The sequence below is a fragment of the Hydractinia symbiolongicarpus genome, chromosome 10 (assembly GCF_029227915.1).
Source record: "Hydractinia symbiolongicarpus strain clone_291-10 chromosome 10, HSymV2.1, whole genome shotgun sequence".
Taxonomy (NCBI): Eukaryota; Metazoa; Cnidaria; class Hydrozoa; order Anthoathecata; family Hydractiniidae; genus Hydractinia; species Hydractinia symbiolongicarpus.
In genome coordinates this window covers 13,432,469-13,459,794 of record NC_079884.1, presented here as the reverse complement: position 1 = coordinate 13,459,794, position 27,326 = coordinate 13,432,469, and the positions used below count along the sequence as shown (strand labels likewise).

The following is a 27,326-nucleotide window of genomic DNA, read 5'->3' as shown; positions in this document are numbered from 1 at the left end:
GTCAAAAAAATAATAGGAAAGTTATTGACATAATATGTTGCATCAAGTTGTAATACTTACGCTGTGTAACATAGCATGAATAAAACAGTTTCTGGCATACAACCGTGATGGAGACATCAAAATTATCTTACCGGACTAAGAGATTTGAGAATAATTTAATCAGTAATGTAAACAAAAGACATGAAATGTCCAGTACATATACAAGTTAAAGATTTGTAGTCTGTTGTGACAAAATCGTGACACGTAGTGAAAACTAAAATTAGCTCTTAACTTGATAACTGCAGAATTACGTGGAGGACGAAGGAAATTTTAGATGGGCCAGAAGTCCAACCCATTAGTCACCCTCTCTACCTATGACATCATCGCTGACTTCCTGTGAGTGTTTCGTACACCGGCGCTGTAGATTTAGGTAATGACTGTCCTCTAATTTTATCCGCAATTTTTTCCGCCATCATGATAACTGGGCCGTTTAAGTTTCCACTAACAACTGACGGCATTATAGACGCGTCAACAATTCGTAAATTTTCAATTCCTTTAACACGTGCTTCTGAGTCGACCACTGAGAGAATGTCGTCGGGATGACCCATTTTACAAGTGCATGACGGATGATAAGCTGAGTCACCCATTTCTCGTACAAAAGAATCTATTTCTTCGTCTGTCTGAACACTTGGACCTATAAAATATACAATTGTCACAGAAATATTTTTTAAAGAAAAATTTTAAACATAAGGCAGCAATGCATTGCTATTGGGGAAAAAGGTTTCGACAATATATAACACAACACGCGTCTTCTTCCGCAAAATGCTCTAACCCAAAATGCCAGGCAAAACAAGATAAAGGCGAAAACATTACAAAAGAATTAATCTGAAAACTTTTCACCAATTAGGACAACCAAAATTATCAAAAAATTAACAAGGTCGTGTTACAGTACTCTAAAATGGTGACACTAAAACGCTCCTCTCTTGCTAAATTTGGAGGCAGTACAAACACTTTAACCACGAAAATGGATAGGAGATTTCTAGCACTAACTTTTTTTGAAGGGCTGTAGATATAAATCATTTTCGATCGTTTGCCGAGGCCTTTTTATTTCAATCACATTATGACGGAAATATGGCAGCCTTAACAGAATTTAAGGAAAACTATTAACCCCAAGATATTTTGTTGTTGACGGTAGATTTAAATTGCGAAGAATCAAGTGTAAATCGTAGTACGATTTGTTTCAGAATCGCAAAAAGCGCGTTGTAGTGGAGGGTTTGCCTACAGTGCAGAAAACCGTCTATTTAATTCACGTCCGAGTCATGGTAGAAAAAAAGTGAGAATCGATCCTTCCTGCTCAGTATTCAGCAAGGGAATAAGATTGATGCCTTAGGCGGCTGTCTAGCTAAGCCGTTGCTGTGCCTGTGCTTCCGTAGCTCGAATGGGTTCTTAAGGCTAGGAACACTTCGCAGGACCCTGATTAATAACGGTACCAATAGTAACTAAAGCGGTTACCCTGGGAAATCATTTAAAAAGTAACGAACAAAGAACAAACAAACCTGGTTGTAGCTCTCCACCGTCGAAGGTTTTAAACGCTTCTTGAGCCAGAATCTCTCGAGACAGCTTGACACATTCTCTCAAATCTTTGACATCTTCAGCAGTTGACAAATAGTTTGGATCCAGCTCAGGATGATCAAATGGGTTTCTCGATTTTAACTTCAGTGTACCCCGGCTCGTAGCTCTTAACGTGCCAGCATGAAGCTGAAACAGTATGTAATAAAAACATAGAGCGGTATACACTTTTTTACCTTAGTATTTAAGCAATTGTCTTAACCTTATAAGATTTCGCGCTCTATTTATTATTGCGCGGCGATTTTAAATGCTGCTTAGTCACGCAAACTTTGAAAATATAAATGTTTCGCGAAAAAATTATTTTTTAAAGTACGCAAAATTAATATGCGTATTAAAAATTATATTATAAGACATAATTGTACTTATGTATATAATAATTATTACTTAGCAGCATAAAAAATCGAATGAGTGTAAAATAATCGCGTGTGGGCGATTCGGAATTTAAAGGACTTACAGCTTAAAACGTAATGGTGTGATTTTCATGAAAAACTAGCATTGTATCGTTTTACACTAAATACATTTAATTTATATCTCATCTTCGTACATTTTATATACTTCACTGCATTCAAACACACCTATAGTAAATATGTTGTCAATAGGTGTCAGATTCTAGTGGAAAATTCTCTTAAGGCTGAAATACACGATCAGTTTAAACTGACAGTTTAAACTGATAATAGAAAATACTGATCGTGTAAACAAAAAAAAACGGATGAATTTTTCGTGAACCTTCAGAACTGATCAGTTTTTTTAAAAATTGGACGTGTTCATCTTTTTCGGTTAAACTGATGAAAATATTTTATTGAAATCATGAGATAAGCCGGATGTTTCTTTTGTTTTCAACACGTGGCGAACACTTCAGAATGATCAACTTTTATATGATTTTTCTTGCGTATATTTTTTTTTCTGCGTAACTAGCTCCAGTCGCCAAAAAACGAATAGTTGCTGGTAGTTTAATTTTTGGAGGTAGAGAATCTCGCATGACTGTATTTTTTTTCTTATTGAATGTTCAATAAGGAACAGTAATTCATCAAAAGTTTCAGGTCCAATACGCAAGAACTTTTGATACTCCAAATGATCTATCTGCCTAAGTTCACTTAACAACGTATTATATGCACCCAAAAAATGCATCCGTTGTAACCACGCCTTTACCCAGACTGTTCGTTTCGTTCTTGCACTTTTTTTCTTTTTACCATAACAGCGTCAGCCGCTGCAATCGCTGCACCTTGCACTGCGCTGTCCATGTCGAAAAAGAAAAAAAAAATTTTTTATTTAAAACTGTACTGCGCTGTCCATGTCGAAAAAGAAGAAAAAATGAAAGTTTTTTCATTTTAAACTGCACGTGTAGACAGGTGCGTCTTATCAGTTTAACTAATGAAAAAAAACTGTCAGTTTAAATTGATCCATTTAAACTGATCGTGTATTTCAGCCTTTAAAGCCTTCAAATGTAGGTCAAACGAAATATTGACGTTAATTTTCCCTCCAATCAAAGACGTTTTCTTTCTCAATTCATTACGACACGAGGACAACTTTCTCAATTCGTTACAACACGAGGACAACTTACTTGATACGCGTGTCCATCTGGAAACACTCTACCATGGTCTTTCACTGCGAAGGGTAAGAAATGCAGTTGAATGTCAGGATGTGTTAAACCATCTCTTGAGCGAATGAAACCACCGGCTTCTAAACTGCTTGTGGCACAATCACCCGTTCTTGTTAAAAACCACTGACTGCCTATGATCGGCATATACCACAATCGCGTCTGCTTGTAAAGAGTGATTGGTTGGGTACAATGCTGTAAAAAAGAAATATAACAAAGAAATATAACAAAAAAATATAACACAGGAATATAAAAAACCAAAACAAAACAAAGAAATATAACAAAGAAACATAACAAAAGAAATATAAAAAAGAAATATAACAAAGAAATATAACAAAGAAATATAATAAAAAATATAACAATGAAATATAACAAAGAAATAAAAGGTATGTACTGCTAAATTTAATGGCTTCATAAAGTAAATATTGCAGGTATTAATTATTAGTTTGCAAGAAAATGTCGCAGTTTTATAAATATATAACGTAAAAAAGAGGCAATTTGAAACATCTCCAAGTCTGTTTCTATTGTCCCATCAGAGTGCGCAACCCGTCTGTTTACTCTTTGTTATTTCTGAGGTCTTGAGCTTTTATCAACTGCCGCTAAAGACTCACAAGCAAGCCAATTCGCGTGTCAGGGTGTCTTGATCACCTAACTTTAAGACATCAAGGCCATACAAAAGAGAATTAAATTTTCCATCCAGCAGAGCTCAGGTTCACCAACATTAAGATAGCAGGTGGCCGGAAGTCGATTTCAAATTAAAAAGATTGTCAGAGCAATGGAAATTTGGGTTTTTTCAAAAACTGCTGCAGAATCTAAGGGTTAAGCCATTGAAAAATAACACAACTCACGTTTTGAATGTAAACTTCCAAATGATCCTGCAAATTTTTACCTACACCCGGTAGATTTGCCACCACTGGAATATTATGTTCGGATAGCTCTGAAGCGTCACCCACACCAGATAACATAAGTAATTGTGGGGTGTTTATTGCTCCACCAGAAAGTATAACTTCTTTTGTAGCCTTTGCACGTTTTATTTGATGGTCCTGTACATATTCAACTCCCACTGCTTTTGTTCCTTCAAATATAATTCTAGTTACTGCCGCTCCAGTGTTTGTAAACAAATTCTTTCTCCTCAGAGCTGGCCTCAAATAAGCCTGAGAGGCACTCCATCGCTTACCCTTGTTAATAGTCATATCAAATGGGCCAACACCTTCTTGTTGGTAACCATTTACATCACTGGTATAAGGATAACCAGCTTGTTGTCCTGCTTCTATAAATGCATTGTATAATGGATTGATCATTTTTCCTCTAGAGACATGCAATGGACCAGATCCCCCTCTGTAATCATCTTCACCTAAACGAGAACATTGCATATAGGTTTGGTGAATAATGAACAATGAATGTGTCTGTTCCATTTCCTAGACGACATCAAATAAGACAGTTAGAGGAATAGACTGCATTTTTAAAGAGAAATTACTTTTTAATTTTGAATTTCCCTGACCATCAATAATGTTCTTCAATGGTGTTTTACTTTGTAAAAATTGAAAAATGTGAATATTATGCACAATATAACTTAAATAGATCAGTTTCATATCGTTTTTCTTTGACTGAAAACAAGAAATAACAAAACATCAAATCTTTTTCCAAGATAAAATAAAATGTTTATCAATCTAGGAAGTAAAATTTAATGTACACAAGAGGCCCACCTAACGGATGTGTTTGTGCTTTTTTAAAGTAAGGTATACAATCAGCGTAGGACCATCCTTCAGCTCCTTCTTTCTCCCATCTGTCATAATCATATGCATGGCCTCTGATGTATACCATTGCATTGAGTGCAGATGAGCCACCCCAAACTCGGCCACGAGGCCAATACATCACTCTAAAATATTCAAAATGTCTGTAAACGAAACCTTTTAAAAATTGCATATACATCCTAATGGAATGATTTGTTTGTTTTTTTTTTTGCACATTTTAGAATTCGCAGTGACGTAAATATAGAAATTTACCTTACCCAGAAATTTTACGATTTAATGTGAAGCAATGGCAGGAGCTGATTTATTAAAAAAAATTCAAAAATTATGAAACGTTTTCTCTTATTCCTTTCATTGGAGTGACACATGGTAAAAATATCATTTCCTATCTGGTACTTAAATTAAAAGACTAGGAAACGTTTTTACAATCATCTAGGTTTTCTTAACAATGCATAGAACAGCAGAGCAGCTGATTTCTCTGCCACCGTTTTCTTTGAGAAGAAAAAATATTCCACAAAGTTGTATTAAAATCAATGTGTTTAAAACCTTAGAGAGCTATACATAGCAAAGATTTCGTTCATTGGGCTTGTTTTATAGTATTAATAATATAATTTACTGACCTATCATTCATTTGTTTTTGTGGAACTGTGTGATAATACCAATTGTACTTATCGTTGCATAAATTATATGTTAAAGCAGCTGGCATGTGTATTTTCCAGTTCCACCAAGCATCACGAGGGCCAGCCTCCAATGCTAACACTTTATTACAACCATCTTCAGATAAGCGATTCGCAAGAACGCATCCAGCAGATCCACTTCCAACAATAACATAATCATGAGTCGTACTAAATATCATTTGTCTTTTGCCTTGTGTAGCTGTAGCTAAAGGTCAAATACTGTATGTTTATCTTTTGTCAGACAAAAATCCAAACGTTGTAAATAAGATCATCTGAAATAAAAATCACTCAATTCCTTATTTTGCATGGCTTTATTTTATTTCTCTTTTTTGAAGGAATTAATAAATTTCTTAATTTGGCATTAATTGAATTTGGTAAGACGACTCCTACCTAATTAGTTGTTCTATGGGCGAAGTCGACATTAGCTTATGGTCGGTCGTTGGGCGAAATAAAAATAGTTTTATCTTTTTCTATGAATTTTCGCATCACGCATGTAGTTAATATTTTTTTTGTTGGGAAGGAAAAATAATAATAATTTGTCTCGCTATAAAAAATGTTTGGATAAAATAACAGCTGTCAAGGTGAAATGATTAAAATACTTGTATGCTCATAAACTTGTTTTTAAAAGTTATGCCAGCAAGAATATTCCTTGTGTTGTTTTGAAAGTTATACAGAATATACTTGTGATGTTTTGAATAATAACCGATTACCCAGACTGTACTGCAAAATAACGCCTGAGGTCTATAAGTGCCAACCGAGCTTGAGAGGTCGGTGCAATGACTGAGGGCTAAGCTGAAAAATCAAGATGGTTAAAAAAATTGTAGATTGACATTCAAACAACACAATATAACATTGCTTATTTTCATTATTTAGCTTATTATATTTTCACAAGATGAGATGAGAAAATGTGTTTTTTTTTCAAATCTTTTTCTTTAACACTTTTTGCTTGATATTTTGTTATTTTTTTTGTTTTCATTAAAATTAGGGTTGGTCGGGCCCGTAGAACAAGTTGGAGTCGCCTAAGTGATAAAATAAATTTTATAGACTTAATTTAACCTAATTTAGTAAATAGTAAAGGTTTATATATTACATAGTCATTGAGCTTGATAATAATACTTACAGCTTCTTCGTAAACATCTTGCAAGTTTCAAAGTTGATGCAGTTGTAAGATTACTATTCATGTTTTAAATATCTAACAAATAAATACATATATATTTTTATGATTATAAAATAAAAATTATAAATTTAGAGATAATAAAAGAAATAGAGATAAAGTAATCATTATCTATTAAACCTCTAAACTTAACAATAATATGTGACAATATAAATTAGACATCAATACTTTTTTGTACATAAATCACTAAGGCAAAAATTGTATGATCAATTGGACACACGCATTTCCTTTGAAAAAGCGAGAACCTCCATTTCCACAAACTCTTTCTTCTTCTCGAGTCTCTTTATATGATAAAGAAAATCGATTTTGTCTCCTCCATCTCAATTTCACACTATGTTTCACTCATCAAATCGATTTCACCCTTTGTCTCAGATCTTTTTTCTATGTACACCAGTTACAAGCATACTAGTAAGACTATGTTCACACATTGCGGATAGGTTTCATTTAGGAATCGTTTTGTTCCGGAATGACGTGTGAACATGATTTTCAAAAAACAGAGGAGCGGAATCATTTTACTATTCATAGCGGAACGGAATCATCCCGTTTTGCATATCGGATAGCTTCGAAACCGTGTGAATGTGAGGCCTACCCGCAACAAAAATCATTTCGGAACGACATTTATCCACAATGTGTGAACATAGTCTAAATTCGTCACATGTTTTTCAGTACAGCATATTCCGTGCATAATTAAAAATTGGCAAACGCGTTTTGAGCATTGAACAGACCAGTGCACTTTTCTCGTTGGTTTAATATTTTTTCCAAAGAGTTTATTACAAAGAAATATCTTAGCGAGACTCATTTTGGATGAAAACATGACCACGGCTGGAGAAGATAAAAATTCTAGATATACATGCTGGAAAATAGCCACTTTGTTTTTCGCCCCCACAAACTTGACATTTGCTAAAGTCGAAAACCAACAGCCATTCCGTAGCCTCTTTAAATCCAACTTTAGTGGTCTCACTTACTCAATAAATCCTTTCTTTTTTTTTCTTCGCTACCTCCGAGCAACAGGTGGCCACAGAAAATATCAAAATATAAATAAATAACAAAAATAACAAAATTCTATAAACATTAGAAAAGAACGTTCAGTACATCGCTGTTACAGATAATCCGTGATAATTATTATGTTATTTATTTTTATGCCAAAAAAACCTAAATATACATAAAAACATGCATATTTTCACATTTATACACCAAATACAACTGTCATTTTCAGTATCTAAACATTTTTACGAAGAAATTATCATGCAAATCAACTGATTACAATAAATCCTATTCTAAAAATCATATGGGAATAAAAAATTCCTATAATTTTTGCTGATAAATCAAAATATGTCACTCATTTTTCCTAAAAATTTTTGTTTCCTCTTTTAAAATTTGATTATGTTAACAATCCGGATCCAAGAATATATTGCAGACAAGATAGAAACGCTCCTGTACTGATGGCTGAAATGTGAACAGTTACTAGTTTTATATATAGGCAGATATGTGAACTCACCCGCATCAAGTATCGTCACAGTATCCTCACCCGACTAAAAAGTTATCTATAGATAGAATCACACGCATCCAGTAGTTTCCCGCACATTTAGAATAATATTTGGTCGAAGTTACGATTAGAAAATTAGTCTAGAATAAAAACTTGTCCAAAAGGACGAAGCATTATTTCGTCCTTTTCACTACCTGAGATAGCATGGTTTCTATTATCATTAAATACATATAAAAATAATGTTTGTTTTTTTCGAAACGTTTTCGAATTAAAACTTTTAGTGACTGATAAATCTTGTTTATCAGTGTTTAAATCCCACAGTATGTACATACCCCCATTGTGTATCCTAGTACTCCACTCCATGTGGTCAGCCCTACTCCTTCTAGAAGGTTCCTCCCAGAACTCCTTGCCTCAGAGTATATATAGTTGGCACATGGTTTTCATTTTCCTCTTCAGTTCTTCAGCCAAATTTGCTCCTCCACACTCCCTGCTAACTATTCTCTAGATATCGGCATTACCTAATATGTATATATTTGTATTATAGACTAAGCTTTATATTAGCTACTTCATCTTTATATAGTAGTATGCTCACTCGTTTATCGTTGTATATATTTAGTTGTTTTTGTGTATGCTCACTGCTCTTTGTATTTATTTGTTGTTGTTTTTAGTATTCTTGCTAATAGAACTGTTTACTGCATATTTGCGTTTTTACTGTGTGAATTTAAAATACCGTATTTCCTCTAAAGAACGCCGCCCTCTAAAGAACGCCGCCCTCCAAAGAACGCCGCACTTCTATATGAAAATTTGTAATAAACGCCGCCCTCTAAAGAACGCCGCCCTCCAAAGAACGCCGGACCTTAGATGCGGCGTTTATTAGAAAAAAACCATTTTAATAGGGAAAGTAAAAAAAGTTGGTATTTATATGAATTTGATCTGTTTTCTTTCACAAAATTCTTCTACATCTAATGACAAATACGAATATTTAGTTTTACGCTTTAACAGTTCACCGTGAAGAATTTTAGCATAACTTTTGCTAGATGTAAAACAAATGAACTTTGCAGGTACACTTAAACCAATCTCTCGTTTTCGTTTCCCAGTAACTGTCGCATTTACATGATTATCTCCAATTTCAATAAAAAACGATATCAGCTTTGACAACTCTATTGGCAAATGTCCCACTAAGGTTTCGTTGCCGTCCATGAGTTTGTACGTTCCAATTGCATTCTTGTCCAGTTCTTGAGCCTCTACTCTCTTGTCTTCTTTGCAAACCAAAGATTCTCCTATAATGGGTGTCCATATATTTTTATAAACATGATGTCCGCGAATATTTGTAGAGAATTTAATGATGAAATACATTTCAAATGTTTTAGGAATCACTCGAGCCATGTTCTTCTCAAATCTCTGACTTCCAAGTGTAGCTATCATATATTTCGTATGAGCGTGCAATCAACGATTGATAAAAATAGAACTTTTTCTTATAGAGAAAAAATTCTATTCAAAATCATTTTCCGCGCTTTTGATCTCGTCGAAAATAACACTCCCTTGGATTGTTAATAGTGTTTAAAGAAAAAGTTGACACCAGTAAACAATACTACAAGATAATTGCTCCCAATCTGTATATATCAACCTTACACACTTTTATGTTTGTAAGTGAAAGTTCATTAGAAAAATGTCGCACAACGAGGAGAAGCAGTTAATATCCCATAAAGGGGAAAAAAGAAGAAGCTTTACCTTTGAATTTAAGACAACAGTTGTTGATCACGCAATTAGTACATCAAATCGCGAAGCAGAAAGAAAGTACGGTGTCGATGAAAAAAGAGTAAGAGAATGGAGAGCTAATGTGGAGAAGTTGAAACAAGGAGCAGCGAAAAGATTCAAACTAGAAGGAGGAGGTTGCAAAATCAAGAATCTTGATTTAGAAGAAGATCTGCTCGAATGGATACATGATAGGAGAGCTAATTCTTTGCGTGTTTCGAGAAAACTGATAATGAGAAAAGCAAAAGCAATGGACGATGAAAAAGCTGGAGAGGACACTGTTGCAAAAAATAGTTTCCAGGCTAGTCGAGGTTGGTTGGAAAAGTTCATGAAACGAAATTGTCTTTCATTACGTCGTAGAACGACAACAGTTCAAAAGGACCCAGCGTATCTTGTGGACAGGTTGGTGCAGTATGTAGTACATGTCCGCCGAATGTCAAAGAAATACCAATTCAACGCCGGTTCGATTCTTGCAATGGACGAGACTGCTGTTTGGGCAGATATGACAGCACCTACAACGGTGTCACAGCGTGGCGAACGAGAAATTATGCTTAAATCGACTGGTCATGAAAAGGTCAGAATTTCTGTATGCTTGACAGCAAAGGCAGACGGAAGTAAATTTAAACCATTTATTGTTTTTGGTGGTGCAAAACGCGAATGCAAAGAACTAAATACTGAATTCAAAAATAAATGCGTAGTTGTGTCCTCAAAAAATGCATGGATGAACGAGGAACTCACCTTACACTATGTGCAAACAGTTTTAGGAAAGTTTTCCTTTAATCGACGCTTGTTAGCTTGGGATTCATTTAAATGCCACATGATGGATTCCGTGAAACAAGAATTGTCAAAAGGCAGAATTGAGAATGTCATAATTCCCAGTGGCTGCACTAAATATATACAGGCACCAGATGTCTAGAAACCTCCATCGCGACGAAAGCTAGTGCAATGGGTTTTAGACGCATGGAATGGTTTGAGCACAGAAATGATTATCAAATCTTTCAAGTCGTGTGGTTTAAATTTAGCTCTTGATGGATCAGAGGATGGACAAATCCATTGTTTTAAAGAAGGATCGTCCTGTTCATCTGGTGCTATACCTTAATGAAAAAAGCAACTGAGGCATTGGAAGAAGACCAATCTTCTGACAACCCATTTGAAATTTACGATTGTGATGTAAATGAAATGTATGAGTCCTTTCATGTTATCGACGAAGACTCGGACGGAGATAGCGACATTGACATTGACATTGTTTAATAGACTTTTCATAGTTTAATTCTTTTGTTATCTATATTTAATCTTAAAGAAAATACTTAACGTCAACTTCTGCTTTTTGTCTCACTCATGGTTTTGTAATAAACGCCGCCCTCCAAAGAACGCCGCCCTCTAAAGAACGCCGCACCTAAAAATTGCATTTTGTAAAGAACGCCGCGGCGTTCTTTAGAGGAAATACGGTATAAAGAATTCGAAAACTTCAATCTCCTGTGAACGTTGTAGCTGTTTCGTCGAGAAAACAATAGTCACATAAGACTATCAGAAAACTGAAAGAAAAATAACACAAATTTATTAAAAATTGTGAGGCTTATTCTCACAATACCACATTTGAACGCTGAAGAAGAGAGAGCAACCTCGATCCCAGAGCCTGTAGTCTGTTTTGATATAAGAATGAAAAATGTATGTGTGACAGCAAGATTTTATTTTGTGGAACATGCACTGAGAACTAGTTATCAACCGCAATACAAGCTAATACAGAGAATCGGTAAATTAATGCTGAAAACCAATTAATTCTCAAGGAGATAATAAGCATCGCCAACATTGCGCATTAAGGTGTATAATAAAAACATACTTTGACTTAAATGGTAGAACAGGAGCATAATGAACAGCGATTAATTGACATGGTATTTACAAGAAAAATCGCATCAAATCTACCAACTTATTCAGTACTTTAGACTGTGGATAGCTTTGTTTACCTACCAAAGGTAGCCATATTTAATTTGGATACTATAGCAACGTGAATTTGCGCATGAATGCGTATAGGGGCATTATTTTGAGTTCTGGCGCTTGTGTATCGCACACAGCATGTTAAGCTAGCTAACTATGTGTTGTGTTTTTCGTTTTTGTTGTACCCTCGTTGACCATCCATCCATCCAGTCTTGTAGCATGTAAACAAACACGAAAAAAGTCGATGAGAAGCCGTTATTTGAAAAAGTAACAGGTTTTGTCAATTTCAGCGCCTCATCATTCGCAGGTCAGGGGTGGGACTCATTATACTAGTAAGGTGGCATACGACCGCAAAACCACTTTTCCCTTTGCTTAAAGCTTACCTCCCGAGAAAAATTAAGTTGCCCTAAATTGGCTCATATTCATACGTGATTTACGAATATAAAGTATATTTTCCTTAATTCGCACTTAGAAGTTAATAATGCCTATTCAAAGATTCAAAAATTCACCTCCGACACGAGGTAAAAACATCCGCAACGTTGTTTTATAAATTTCTTCACCTTGAGTGCTCTGACTTTACCTGTTAGAAGATCGTAAATCATCTTCCGCATTGAAATTTTTACTTAAACTTTAATAGTGAAATTCATTGGTAATTAGTATGTTTAATCCCGTGAAAATATCAGGAAACTTTGAAAATGAATACTAACTTTTTTGAGAAATCATCATTCAATTGCAATACCGAGAAGCTGTGACGCAAAAAAAGAAAAAAAGAGCGACAGGGAAAATGTTGTAGAATTTCAATTTGAGCAGGCGAAATACTAGACCAAGCACTGACTCGGATTTCAGTTGGGAGAGCTGTGATGAGGATACTATTCACGAAGAAGTCGCTTCACGTGTTGCTGTTGCTGTAAGGACGTGGTGCAAGTGTGGAAAGTGTAAGATAATGACGAGCGAAGCGGAGTGTCGTTGCTATTGCGAGTTAGAATCCGCGAATATTTTTAATTTGATCAGTGAGTTTTGATATGTAAACGTATTCGAATTAGAGCATGAGTTCGATGAATGACGATAAAAATGAAAACATCTTCTAACCTTCTTCTTTTAAAAGTAAAATGAGCTTCGCAGATCTAAAATTCTTTGGAGGCGTATCCTCTCTCTTGATCAGTTTGATCCATATAGTTCGTTGTTTTGGACCTTTGGGAAAGTTGAAAAAAATATATACCTTGTTTCTTTTGGTGGTTAAGACAACTAGGTAAGTGGGCAAGAAGCCATCCTTATTCATCAACGTGTGGAACTTTTTTTTACAAATCACATCACATCACATCCGCAAAGTTTCGCCTCTCATCCCGGGGGTTCGAATGTGAGCTTCTAACTAGTGACGTCAGGCGCATAATTATACTCTTAAATGTTCACTTGCAAAATGGCGAACAAGTGAGGTGAAGGCTTAAAAACATGAGGTAAACATTGTCTGGTTTCTTGAATACTGTAGTGATTTTAATAAAATAAACGTTAAATTGTTTTTTCTGAAGATGTTATGAATCGATTTAGGTCAACTTGATTTTTCTCGGGAGGTAAGCTTTAAATAGAATAGGTTAATATGTCAAGCAATAGTAACATACGCGCGTGGACCTGCCCACTGGGTTACTTTCGACGATACAAACTAGTCCAACCTCGATCCCAAGGCTTTTTTTTCTCTTTTCGATAAAGTGACAGCGAGATATCAAACAAAAGCCCAGGGGTCCAGATTGAAACTAGTCACTACCATTGAGAGCTCGTCTAAACGTAGCGACTGATGGAGATGGTCATCTCAAACATACAAGTTCGAGTCAGTGAGTGAGAATTACCCATCCTCCCTAAGCCAAAGAATACCGTTGTTTTGGCCTTGCGAAAACAATAGATAAAATGGCACAGAAGCTGCGCACCAAAATTTAACTCCGTACAAAAAACGGAATAATATCAGGGAAAATATCGCGCCCTAATCGACTGATGAAGGACCACCCTCAGGCGGTCGATGAAAAGATTCCATATTTATTGATGTATCTTTTTTCTGCCTAGACGATTTGTTCTAAACCTGCAGAAAAAGGTGTAGACGAGTACAGACGACTAAAGACAAATCACAGACGAGCTATAGACGAATCACAGACGAGGTTTAGACGAATCAAAGACGACTAGTGGGTGTACCAGTATTATGGCAAAAACGTTGAGTTGCATAAAATCACTGTATATGCACGGTATTAAAATGACAATCATGAGACAATTTTTCAAACATCGGACGGCGATACGAACATGTTCGTCTCACCGTCCCAGTTAGAATATAGAAAACAGACGGTAGGAACCATGTGTGCTTAATTCATAAACACGACTGTTGACGACTGTTCTAATGAGCATCTTCCTCTGTTCTCTGTTCAACGCTCTTACATTCAAAACAAGATGTGAAACATTGCTTTCTATAAAAAGCGTTCTGCAAACTCATACCCACGCCATTTGTCTTCCAAGCCTTCTGTGCTTAAAAGGTAGGACTTCAGTTTACTTAATGGAATAACTATGATACTAAAGTAAATAGCTTCGTAGAAAAATGGTGAAATTTATGGAAGATTTGACACAAAGCAGTACTGCTGCTGCTGTTAAGATGCACCAATTTCAGGACTGTTGGCAACCCTAATTCTTAATTAGTGGGCTTTTTTTCTTTTTTTTACGCCGCCCTGTATCGAGGTTGGGCTGTTGCTGGAGGACTTGAGTGTAATTCATTAAACGGGTTTTTGGAAGAGTTGGTAACATTATTTGCATTTTTTTCCTCAGGTCCATATCACAACAACCTACTCGTGGACATGCTCTGCGCTAAAAGGTCTCTGGTCTTTAATTATAATTTTCGGAACATTTTTGTTAATATAGTAAACAAAACGGTCTGGTCAGTTCCGAATTAGTTACAAAACGTATTATAAACCTTGGGGCTTGGAATGACTGAAAAATAAAAAAAAGGATGAACAATGTCAAGGCATATCAAGAAATACTTCTTTTAATTATTGCAGAATCAATCGTTGCAATTCTAATTGAATTTCCGCGCCCGAAGGCGTAGGAAATTCTTTAAAACCGTCGTTTTTTTCTTTCGGAGAATTTTTTGAGAAAAAATCGACCCTGGAATTTCACGTTGGTCCGTCACAGGTGTAAACTTCGTACCCAAACTCCTTAACTACTGGAAAGTCTAGTATTGACGCTTCAGGCCAAAATTGGTATTTGTTTTCGACAAAATTTGGCACAGTTAACAAAAAAAGTATGCTGAACATAATGGTGACATAATAATTTTGATTTTTGTCACCTAAATATCATTTTAGGCCAAAATTGGTCCAAAAATTAGAACTACTTTATTTTCAACAAAATTTCGAACAGTTAACAAATAAAGTATGCTGAACATGATGGTGACATAATAATTTTGATTTTTGTCACCTAAATATCATTTTAGGCCAAAATTGGTCCAAAAATTAGAACTACTTTATTTTCAACAAAATTTCGAACAGTTAACAAATAAAGTATGCTGAACATGATGGTGACATCAAAATTTTGATTTCTTCTTACCTAAATGTCATTTCAGGCCAAAATTGGTCCAAAAATTAAAACTACTTTATTTTTAACAAAATGTGGCACAGTAAAAAAATAAAGTATGCTGAACATGATGGTGACATCAAAATTTTGATTTCTTGTTACCTAAATGTCGTTTTAGGCCAAAATTGGTCCAAAAATTAAAACTACTTTATTTTTGACAAATATTGGCACAATTAACAAAAAAGTATGGTGAACATGATGGTGACATCAAAATGTTTGTTTTTTGCCACCTTAAATGTCATTTTAGGCCAAAATTGTTCCAAAAATTAAAACTACTTCATTTTCAACAAAAATTGGCAAAGTTAACAAAAAAAGTATGCAGAACATAATGGTGACATCAAAATTTTGATTTTTGTCACCTAAATGCCATTTTAGGCCAAAAATGGTCCAAAAATTAAAACCACTTCATTTTCGGCTAAATCTGGCACAGTTAACAAATAAAGTATGCTGAAAATGATGATGGTACAAAAGTTTGATTTTTTGTCACCTAAATGTCATTTCAGGTCAAAATTTATCCAAAAATCAAACCTGCTTTATTTTCGACAAAAATTGACACAGTTAATAAAAAAAGTATACTGAAAATGATGGTCACATCAAAATTTTGATTTTTTTTCAACTAATGCCGTTTAAGACCATAAATGTTTCAATCGCAAGACTTTCAACCATGAATGATAGGCTGTATTTTTTGTTAGCAATTTCTTTTAAAATGTGAGTTTATTATGACACGTTTCTATTTGTTTGCGTTTGTTGTAAGATATAATGTCACTGGTGTGCTTTATCTTTAGAGGTTCATGCACCAAACCCCTTCGAATGTTTGGCACAATAACACAACGAATTAGCAGGTTTTCATTAAATATTTGGGTAGCGCGCAGAAATTCTTCCAGGGCTTCTTGTTAGATTTTGCATCGCAAAGATTTCGCAGTTAAAAGATTGTAAAAGTATAAAGGCGCTTTTACTAACTGACTTTTGCTTGTTTTTAATTGCTATTAGTTGAAAGAATGAACAAGGAAGAAGAAATTATAGCTATCAACTTATCACAAAACTTGATTGCACATTTTTTTTAACTTGCTGTTTTATCCATTTTTTTGGGACTATATTATTTTCATTTCCATATTTCATTTCTTTTATGCAATTATAATAAAACAAGAAAAGAAAGGGGAAATATATAAATAATCCATCAACTTGCATGATATCTAGTAAATCAGTAAATAAAATTAAACTCGGCCCCACTATTTTTGGTATGACACACATCGAAACAACAATGGAAATAGAATGCACTTTAAAAATGTATATTCAATTAATTTCAAGTCAATTTTGATTTGTCGTTTTCAAACTAAAGAAACAAAAAAAAAGAACTCCATTTTTGACGCTCTGGTTTGCAGACTTTTTCTGTCTACAATCCCAATGGTAACTGATCAGTCAACAGGACTGAAATCCAGAATGAAAATTGGTCGTGAGATGAGAAGGACAATGGTGTGAATACAATATCCCGAAGTTCCAGCAGACGATATTACCTTTGGCAAATACACTTTCTTTCACCAAGCGGATAAAAAATTATTGACTTTTCCTGACAGGATCTTTAATATCACTATTACTTTTCAAAGAAAAAAAAAATCTTTTTTGAGGCAAACCTGACAAGAAAATAATGCCTAAAATATAGCAGTTAAGGTTATTATTGTCCGAAGGCGACTAATACACATCAGGTCATACACGATTTTTATAAGCAACATTTTGAGAAAATTCTACAAGGCTTAAATTCCACTCTCTTAGCCAGGCTTGATTATCATTCCTTGCTTGTTGAGTATCCAATTGGAAAGACTAAGTGTGTCTGCTTACGCACTGTCTTTTCTAATTCCTGTTTTTGCTTTCCATAATTAATTCATCCATTCGGCTAAATCGTTGTTTACAAATTGCTTCGTTTTCCGTAGAAGAGTAAACATAATGTTGCTTAGAAATTTTGGTTATGCAGGAGTTCATAAACTCTTATTGTTGTTATTAGTAGAATCGATATGTAAGGTATATGTCAATATTTAGCAGAACATCGCTTAATAAGAATATTTTTAATTCATTCTATTTCATTCTAACAGATAAATGTTACTTTACATATACATATCGCATGCTTAGTGGTTTGTCTTGCGCTATTGATATTGCGCTTCAAAAATTACAACTAAACTGGTTTCAAACAATGGTATTATGTATTAGCACTATGGTATTTTGATCAAACCATGTCACAAAATGAATTCCGCTTCAGATTCTTTTATTTCTTCGTATTTTGCAAATTCTCCACTCATCGCCAAAGTATGTACACATTACACTATATTATAAACAGACGATTTACCAAGTTTTTCATCTTTACTTCTTCATCAAAAAGTCTTTTTTTAAACAGCCCTGAAAACAAACTTCCAGGGAACTATTTAGTTTAGTTATAATGTTGTTTTCTGTTACATTGTTATAATGTAACAAGTAGTGTGGCGACTTCTTTCTTTGTATGTAAATATTTTAACTATTCTATAAATATTTTTATAATGTAACAAGTAGTGTGGCCACTTCTTTCTTTGTACGTAATTATGCTAATTATTCTATAAATGGTCAATGTGACCACAAATTGTCTCTTCAAACTTCGCAGATATTCCTATCCTTCCCTATCATCAAATTGTATTTGCACACCAAAGTCATTTCATATGAAGTCGATTCCTTTATGACATCATCTAAAGGGTTATCGGCCAAAGAATGCAAAGAGGACCATTTAGCTGATTGAACAGTTGTTGGCCATATTGATGAAAGGTTGACTATACTGCCATGACATGTACCCTGAAAAGGAAAAGAATTACGCTACAATGCGTCGGAAAACACAAACAAAAAGAAGTAAGGTGGAGTTTGTAGGTAAAGGTAGATACACTTTAGAAGATACATACTTTACAGTGTGCAACACTCGTATCAGAAACATTTGTTACCTTTTTTGGTACTTTTGTTATGCAATCTTACTAAAACACCTGAGAAAATTGACCGATATATGAGACTGTATAGTTCGCTTATGTCGGCTGCCAACTGCTCTATCAAAACTCGAAAGCTGTCGAAAGTACTTCTGATGATATACGACACAATTTTTGGCATGTTACTTTCATGTTTGTTCTGTTTATAGATTCACCTTACATAAAGAAAATTTGGATGAAAAATTCAGCTTGTAGGCCGGTTGGCAAGAAACATCTAAGCATCTTAGCCTTTCTCATTTATTTTTTTGTAATGCAAACTATGGCACTCTCTTCATCTTAAGGTGACAGGAAATAGGAAAAGTTCGTGATGAGAGAAAGAACTAGCTCGAAGGGGACGAAAACTGCCAAAGTACGTGTGAGGTAAAGATAAGCTTAATTTGGAGGGTATTCATAAGCTAAATTCAAAGCCACTTTACCTAAGTCGGGTTAATTTACTAAGAAAACATTTCATGGCGGTCTTCTTATCGCTTCTAGACAATGAGTAACGCCAATACCGAACATTATATAGAAAAGGTAATAAGGTTAATGATTGTAGCAACAAAAAAAAGATACCTTGGTGCAGTATTCTTTAATGCAATGTGGATGCTCCTTTGCTGAAATCTTCTTTCTATGTTCATACATTTTGTTGAAGAAAAACTTATCTTTGGCAATCCTTTCACTTGTTACTTGTAATTGCTTCTTAGAGGTAATTCTTGACAGTAACTTTTTCATATCTTGTGGTAATTGATATCCAAAGGATGTTGACGCATTTAAAAATGATGGTATGATTTTGACTGCTTCTTTGTACGATGATAAATACATTGGAATGTAGCGGGACGAGTCGTTTTGATGAAACGCCATTCCACCAATAATTTTCAATGCAAACTCGTACGGCCTGTGTTTCAAAATCTCTATGTGTTCTAGAAGTAGAAAATTAAACATTGTATTAAGTATCATTTAAATATTATTATACTGTTTTCTTTTATGGTTATGCTTAAGATTGTTGGCCTTGTGGTAGAGCTTTCGCTTTCAGGGCGAAATGTCGTGAGTTCAATCTTGGGAGAAATCGTACCAGAAGTTATGAAAGTGTGTATCGTTCATTTATGCCTACGATTGCTGAATCCTGAAAATGATTGATATTTTAGGTAGTTCTTTAGTTGATCGGCTCACTCAAACGGGAGCTTTAAATGTACTAGGTTCCCTTCGCAGGATCACCATTAAAAAGGATACCATTAGGAACTTATAATATATATCAAAAATTATTTCAACATCTTATAATTTTAATGCCCGAAGTTATTGGAATCTTTGAGCATAAAATAGATACTGCATGACGTGCGTTGCTAAATAACGATAAGTCAATTTGCTAGTTAACGCCAAGCTACCTTAAATGGATACTGTTCATAGCGAATTATGCACAGCACTAATTGTCTTTTTAGAATCCGTTTCACATAGATTAATTAGGCAGACAACGTTTATAGAAAGTTTTTGTTTCTCACCATTTGTGTTTTCTGTGCACATAATAAGAATGTAGTCGCATTTATTAATATGCTTCTGCATATACGAGGCTATTCCTCCGTCCGCATCAATTTCGTTTTGCTCAAGTAATGCCATTCTTACGTTGACTCCATAGGAACTAAGAACGAACGCAAAATCACGAAGAAATGCTTCCAGTAGTTCACAACCAGGACGGTTTAAAATCATAACTGATGTACTTTTATTGTCTAAAAATCAGAACAAATATTGATCAGATATATAAAAAGCAAGGAGACTTTTCTGTGAACTTGGAGCTGTTAAAATTAATTAAAATTTTAAATTTAGGTTGAATTTGGACTAATAGGGTGGTAAAAGTGAAAAAGTTCAACAATCAATTGCATTTTAATATGCTGGAACTATTCCTACTCTACCTGATGTTGTTGGCTCAACTATTCTGAGTGTTTCGTGGTAATCTTGCGTGTTTCGGTGCAATTTTTTTCTGTGTCGGACAACAAAACATGACACGCTTAATAGTAGGATAAAAACTACTGGCATGGTGATTATTACAATGGTCAACACGGGTATGCTCGTTGAGTTCGCTTTGTCTTTGTTTAAAAGAAATTTGCATTCACTTGTAACGTGAAGGTTATTTTTTAAAATGTCTTTAACTCTGGTCGCATTATAATCGTGTTTCTTGCATTGCATTTTTGCAAAAGTCATCACCAACGCAACTATATAAAAACAAACAGTATAAAAGTACGTAAATATGGTTAAAACTTCTATCAAAGGCTTGTCCAAAAAACACATTACTTTTCTTAATCCTAATGTCGCAAATACTTTGGTAGACTTTTTTGCGCCTTATTAGAAAGTGCAGTCAATAAGGAACTTGGATAAACGGTAAAGAATTCACGCACCATTCTGTTTCTTAAAGCAGTAGTTTCTTGAACCATGTGTATTGTGGATAACTAGTGAAAGGGAAAAAATAAAAAAATATCAACACGGATCTCAATAAATTGTTTTACTTGATAATGTCTGAATGCTTAATCCGAATATTAGCTGCTCGAACAGAATACGTCGAAGATCTTACCGCTTTGAATATCTTCCAAAACCGATAATGCGCAGTCATCTATACACAAAACATTGTTTGACTTACAGTAAGTCCAATATGAGAATAAAAGTTCTGGTTAAAACTTATTTTAACAGTAGGTAGATAGAATTTAAACTAAGTGATAGAATATAATCCTGAAATATGGCTTGTGCCAAAAATACATTGACTTCAGAAGTGTTTAAATTATATATGATTTTAGGAGAAATTTAAAAAGTCGTTATGTCGGATGAGACAGAAAATTGACGTGAATTTCGACACAATTAACACACAAAGTTAACACTTCATATGAGTGGAGAATAGACACATACATTTATTGTATTCCTAATTCAACAATTGTTTAGGAGAAAAGGAGAATAAATTCTCATCTGCTTAAATTTACCCTGTCTGTATTTGCTCTTACTTGCGAATGAAAAAAAGCACTTACTTTTTGTGGAATTTACCAGTCGAATTATTTTTTAGCAGAAGTTTTTTCTAAGTAAAATCTTTTGACCAAAATATTAATCGTGGAATTAGCCCTTACAGTACGAAACAATATGAACACGTCAGGTCAGCAACTCGTAATAATTTCACAATTCGTTAATTTCCAGTAATGAGGTGCGTATAAACTTACCAGGCGATATCCAACTAAATTTCATGGTCTCTCCAGTCGGTAGCAAGGTCATGCTAAATGTGTAATTTTGTACTCTGGAGTACTGGAATTTAAACTCCTCATATCCCTATATAAGAAATAAAAAGATCATAACGTGAAAAACGTTCAAATATCTATATTCATTAGACTGAAAAAGGGTAATTCATTGGTGCGAGCTAAGCGCTGTGTTTCCTGTATACAATCGGCTTAAAGATAATATACGATTATTCGATTAATGTACCAGCATGTCGGTGTTAGCATATTGTGTGTGTAGGGTTTTAGGATCGACATGTTGTGTTTTTTACCACTTCACTAACACCAATAATAAAATGCATACAGATGATTTATTCCTACAGTACTATCAAAGAACCGACAGTTAAACATAAAGAGAAACTTTTCTCGATATTGTTTAAATCAAATCCAACCATTTACCTGGTCAAAGTTTTTGTACTCGCATTTATCCAAGTCTTCTCCAGTGGTATGTAAAATAACTCCCCAGCAATCTAATAAAATTCGTACTTTGATATCGTAGTAAATTACTAGTCGTTACTCGCTACTCGTAGCTCCCGTTCTGAAACCACGGACAGACAGATACACAGCTGGCATTACAACATAGATAGAGAAATAGAAATCTAGTCTTCATTGCTTATATTTCACAAATTTTAATATGCTGATTAAAATAATCCGTTCGTGATTACGAAGTGAGCTCCATAGCGACTGAGACATGCGCCACTAGGGGTATAAAAATAAATACCTTTTCTTAATACTTTTGAAATAGCTGTCATATTGACACCTATGACAAAAAGATGACGTCCTTTGAGTTTTGTGGTGAATGCTCCGTAGTGTGGAAATCCTTTGCATGTTGCATGGTACTTGTGGCATACTTGTTCAAGGTTGGACACATCTGGGATTAGTTGTAAGCAATTTGCTAAGACACAATTAAAAATTAAATCAAAATAAAAGTATACCATTCGAATTGATCAGAAAATAAAGTTTGGCTGAAAGAGTGACAAACAGAATATTGGCACTTCAAAATCTAATCCACTAATGGAATAAAATTACCATTTTTGACCAAAAATTTATATGCAATCGTCCTCAGTCTCCATTATGTTTCATATAACAATAGACCAAATACCATTTGTGAAAAATTGGTATTGAGTATTTAACAGACAAAATTAGGATGTCATAATCATTGGAGTTAATTTTTGTGTCATTATTCTCAAGATTTGCAAATTTTTACCAACAGGTATTAAGCTGCACAGGGAAGAAGGTTGTCACAATTATTTTCGGCATGATTTTGATATTTGCCGTCTAACGCTGGCATCATGTTCCAGCATTTTGTTTTTACTAACTCGAGTAAAGACACTATTTTAACTTATTAAACATTTCTTTAGAAAACGTAATGATAGGTGCCAAAACAGTTTCAAGCCAAGTAATGTGAATAAGATTCCGTTCTTAGTATTCAATGTATTAAATTATAGAACAAATGGATAATAGTTGTATGTGTGGAACTATTAAAATTGATGTTTCACACAATTACTCATAAGTAAATGAGGACAAAAATAGGAATATTTCTTACTTTTGTTAGGTAATGATTGTAGTTGTGATTGAAACAATGAACAGTGATCTAGAAAAGAAGAAAATTTATAATAATTTCAGTGTTATTAACCAACACCATTCTTGTCTCCTGCAACTTTAAGAGAGAGAACAACTTCACAAGACACACAAATTGATCTAATTTGTAGCACTTTGCCTTGGGATTGACTTGCGATACCATAATGTCTGTGGAAAGAAGCCAATTTATCATCAGATAATACGCCAAGGCTTATAATGAAAATCAAAATGAAAATAATAATCGCATAGTAATTTAGCAAAACCAACACATGCTCCAGTTTTCTGTTGCTGGTGCTTTCAAGTCCCAGTTCTTTGTGTCTAACCTCAGTAACCAGTTGAGTAATTTTTTAAAAATCTTACTTTCTTTAGATGTATTCTTTGTTCCCTAGAAGAAATAAAATATATTTATGTGTGTTTCATAAATCTCATTTCACATTTTACATTCTTAAATTCTAACTTCTGGCCACGTTAGTCACTAAAGAAACATAGCAAAAAAGTACAAAGGCACATGAAATCTTACGTTACTAAGGCACGTGGGTACGTTAAGCACGTAGGCACATAGGTGCATGCTAGTGTAAGCATGACGTCAGCAACATCTAATTGCGTTACCTAACTATTAACCACCAACCACTCACTCATCCACACCCTACCCGATTCAAAAAATTAATTTCCTATTACTAATCATTTTATAATTAAACAAACTTCATAAGGAAACTATTGTGTTGACAACTTGATTACTTCGCATGTGTAATCACCGAAAACAAGAATGGAAGGTGTATTTGCTAGCTCTAGCTTTGATAAATATTTAAAGAAACTGACAGACATAAAATATATTTTTAACTGCCACCAAGGGAGCAAAAAATTTCAATATTAACAATAGCCAGAGGCGTTGATTAGTTTGCCGCCTTTCGCCATGAATGGTCCGAATCCTTGAACGTCTCTACAAATGTACTTGATAAGATTTGAACATAACGTTGAAAGAAGGTGTAACATTTTTATGGGAACGGCACGTCATGTTTATAGGCAGGTTTTTGCCGGACCATTTAAACATTGTAAAATGATAATCCTTTGCACATAAAAAAAAGAACTTTTCCTTTTTTAAGAGCTTCCAATAACTGTCAGAAAGTATTTCTTAGTTAATGCTATATTACCGGTTGATACCAAAAGTAGAGAAGTGTTATATTTTGCAAAATAAGTTCCCGTAGGAGTTTAAATATTAACTGTTAGTGACATCTCTTAATAGAGTAGAACCATTGCTAGCTACCTACATAGTACTCCTTTTAAAAACACTTTATCGCAACGGCCAACGTCTGTTTAAAAATCCCGGGCAGTTTTATTTCGTGCATACTTAGCACTAATTGGCAATTCGCATAACATTGTGAAAAAAACACAAATGACCCGTGAAAGAATCCACTACTCCGCCCATTAATCATATACTAATCCTCAGATTTTTATTTGATATGAAATAAACATTTCATATCAAATAAAAATGGAAGGACGGAAGTCAGATACCATTTTCTTTATTTTTTTCTAACTACTATAGTGATATGTTATAGCAGCGTTCAGATCTTTCTCGTCTGATAGATATTTACCATGTGTTTATGTTTTTTCTTTAATAATTTTAAATACCGAATGTTCCAAAAAATTAGTTGCTACGAGAACCAATGTGCCATTGGAAGCTCCGTCTCACTTTATGATAGGCTTACAAAAACAATATCAATAAAATATCATTTTTATATTTATGTTATCTGCCCTTTATTAGCTACATGACGTACATAGCTATCTCATTAATACATAGTTAATAGCGTTATACAGTTTATGAATATTTCTATAATTATTATGTCAAATACGAAATCTCCTGATTTTAGTGACAGATCAATAGTGATACACAGCAGAAAATTCGATACTTAAAGGAGTGGTCACAAGTCTCTGTCTGTTTTTGCTGTTGCTGTAATCTACTGTGGCACTGTGAAGCATGTACAATTACAATCTTAAAGCAATAACGTTTCCTTTTCGCTATGTTACACAATGAATTGCGATGCTTTTCCAGTTACGTCAAATTTCTCAATTCGAAGTACATTTTAAAATACCAGATCTTGCTAAACTGGAACTTCTAATATTGGGAGCAATAAATTGAAATAAAAGACTAAACTATTTCAGCTAATTTGATGCGGCTTAATCCAAATTTTTTGATTGTTTCCACGCCACAGATAAGTATCAACATTTAAAACTTATTATCAAACCGCTTGTTAATTTGTTCTCTCATATTTATTTATTAATTATATTTAAAAAAAGAATCTTGCCACCCCATTCATGTTGACAACGCCACTCCAATAATATTGTTTACAAATACAAAGTGTTTTTGTTGTTACTGTGTTTATTTGTTTGTTTATTTATTTATTTTTACGCAAACAGGAGATGCGTATCACTGATTCAGAATTAATGAACCTATAAAAATAGTTACGCAAGCTAACAAAAATATAAAACTTACCTCAATAACGTTAAAGAAAAACAATGCAAGCCAAATTGTCAAATCCATTTCTCTATCAGACGTGTCATGCGTAGCTAAAGAATCCCTCTTGCTGTGTGTTTGGCTTGTACTTCAATAAACAAAATAATCTACTATCTAATCACAAACCATTAAATTTAATAATACAACTTTTGTTATAATTTTACAAGATAATAAATTTCAACAATCCCGCGTCCAGGTATGTTTTGTTATTATCAACTTTTTAAGAGGAGCAACTAAAGTCACGTAGTATTTTCATTAACTGTAGCCATGTTAAATTTTATTAACTTTATAGCCATGTTGAAATCTCATTAAGGAAATGCGAAAATAAGTCTGATGTTTGTTTATAACGACAACATATATCACATTACGTCATCAACATTGCAACGTCACAAAAATATAATTTTGGCTCGACCACGCACTTTGTTTTGTCAAGTAATTTAAACACAATATCTACTTTTCAAATGAATAAATAATGTTAACTTCATCTGTTTTGTCATCATCTTCATCTATCATCTATCAGAAGAAGTTTTATGATGAACTTGTAGTGCCTGGAACATACACAGCCCGTTGTAAAAAAAACAAAACCATAGATATTTTGCGAACAAAATTTGGGGAGAAAAATGCAGCATATGGATATTGTTGTATATGGGGTTAAATCAACGAATAATATCGAATTTTGTTATTACTCTTACTTTTTCATTTTATTTCAATTTAAATCTTTTACGGGGAGGAGGGGATAACAAATGGGAGGGAATTACGGTAATCTTATTTTGTGGATAATTGCTTCTGAAGCATTTTTAGTGGTCCTAAGTTCCTATTAGTAAAATGTAATTAGTTTACAAAGTTTAATCTCGATGTCTTCGAATTTTGCTCGATATACCTCTACGTTTTAGGCTGAAATGTCATTTATGAGTATAAAGAGAACACTAAAATATAAATGTTTCGGCATACTGAGATCTCCAACGGTGTCTGTAATTTTCTTAAAAATGAAGTGTTAACATATTATCACAGTGAAAGGTAAAAAGTACAAAGATGAAGCACGGAAAGCAACTTTATGACATACATTCTGTACAAGACCTTAACAAGACAACCTGTGCAGATTAAAAACTCGCACTACACAGGAGACAACCTCAATCCTTGGAGCTTTCTTCTTAATTAGGTATACTCTAATACCAGAGAGCAGAGAAAAGACAAAGGGCAATGGGCGCAAGGTTACACATGAGAAATGTTCCTTGTTATAAGTCCATTGCGAAAGGAAACCCGGCTTCAATGTTGTATCCGAAAGACGTAGCTTTGGTTGAAATAATATTTGGTGCGACTTGAGGAAGACTTGCACAGGAGCCAATCTAATTAAACAGATGTATCGAAGAAAATCTATGAAGAAGATTCTTCTATTTTTTCGTATTTTGCGATTTCTCCACTCATCGCATGTACACATT

General features: G+C 34.1%; 3 protein-coding genes across 3 annotated transcripts; 1 reads left to right on the top strand and 2 right to left on the bottom strand.

Moving 5' to 3' along the window:
* Positions 1 to 136: 136 nt before the first annotated feature.
* LOC130612078 (choline dehydrogenase, mitochondrial-like) lies at positions 137 to 6,849 on the bottom strand. Its single transcript, XM_057433367.1, has 7 exons — positions 6,754 to 6,849; positions 5,577 to 5,838; positions 4,912 to 5,084; positions 4,054 to 4,559; positions 3,170 to 3,400; positions 1,536 to 1,737; positions 137 to 673 (listed from the first exon to the last, which is right to left on the bottom strand). Exons 1-7 carry the CDS (start codon positions 6,812 to 6,814, stop codon positions 360 to 362), a joined length of 1,749 nt encoding a protein of 582 aa, XP_057289350.1. The 5' UTR covers positions 6,815 to 6,849; the 3' UTR covers positions 137 to 359.
* A 3,113-nt stretch (positions 6,850 to 9,962) lies between these two features.
* Positions 9,963 to 11,147, top strand: LOC130612876 (tigger transposable element-derived protein 6-like). The gene is made up of 2 exons (XM_057434215.1): positions 9,963 to 10,926; positions 11,005 to 11,147. The coding sequence occupies exons 1-2, from the start codon at positions 9,963 to 9,965 to the stop codon at positions 11,145 to 11,147; spliced, it is 1,107 nt and encodes a 368-aa protein (XP_057290198.1).
* A 6,478-nt stretch (positions 11,148 to 17,625) lies between these two features.
* Positions 17,626 to 27,203, bottom strand: LOC130613324 (uncharacterized). Its single transcript, XM_057434675.1, has 12 exons — positions 25,867 to 27,203; positions 23,736 to 23,760; positions 23,341 to 23,388; positions 22,516 to 22,689; positions 22,194 to 22,264; positions 21,744 to 21,849; positions 21,113 to 21,151; positions 20,940 to 20,990; positions 20,457 to 20,756; positions 20,049 to 20,273; positions 19,126 to 19,472; positions 17,626 to 18,391 (listed from the first exon to the last, which is right to left on the bottom strand). The coding sequence occupies exons 1-12, from the start codon at positions 25,912 to 25,914 to the stop codon at positions 18,194 to 18,196; spliced, it is 1,632 nt and encodes a 543-aa protein (XP_057290658.1). The 5' UTR covers positions 25,915 to 27,203; the 3' UTR covers positions 17,626 to 18,193.
* Between the last annotated feature and the right edge of the window lie 123 nt (positions 27,204 to 27,326).

Coding starts and splice junctions, on each gene's coding strand:
- LOC130613324 (XM_057434675.1), bottom strand. CDS start 25,914: ATGGATTTGACAATTTGGCTTGCATTGTTTTTCTTTAACGTTATTGAG. Junction 23,761..25,866: donor TTTTCTTTAACGTTATTGAG/GTAAGTTTTATA, acceptor TATTTCTTCTAG/GGAACAAAGAATACATCTAA. Junction 18,392..19,125: donor TTAAAGAATACTGCACCAAG/GTATCTTTTTTT, acceptor TTTCCTTTTCAG/GGTACATGTCATGGCAGTAT.
- LOC130612876 (XM_057434215.1), top strand. CDS start 9,963: ATGTCGCACAACGAGGAGAAGCAGTTAATATCCCATAAAGGGGAAAAA. Junction 10,927..11,004: donor TGAGAATGTCATAATTCCCA/GTGGCTGCACTA, acceptor AATGGGTTTTAG/ACGCATGGAATGGTTTGAGC.
- LOC130612078 (XM_057433367.1), bottom strand. CDS start 6,814: ATGAATAGTAATCTTACAACTGCATCAACTTTGAAACTTGCAAGATGT. Junction 5,085..5,576: donor CAAAAACAAATGAATGATAG/GTCAGTAAATTA, acceptor TGAATATTTTAG/AGTGATGTATTGGCCTCGTG. Junction 3,401..4,053: donor TGGAAGTTTACATTCAAAAC/GTGAGTTGTGTT, acceptor TCTTTTTTACAG/CATTGTACCCAACCAATCAC.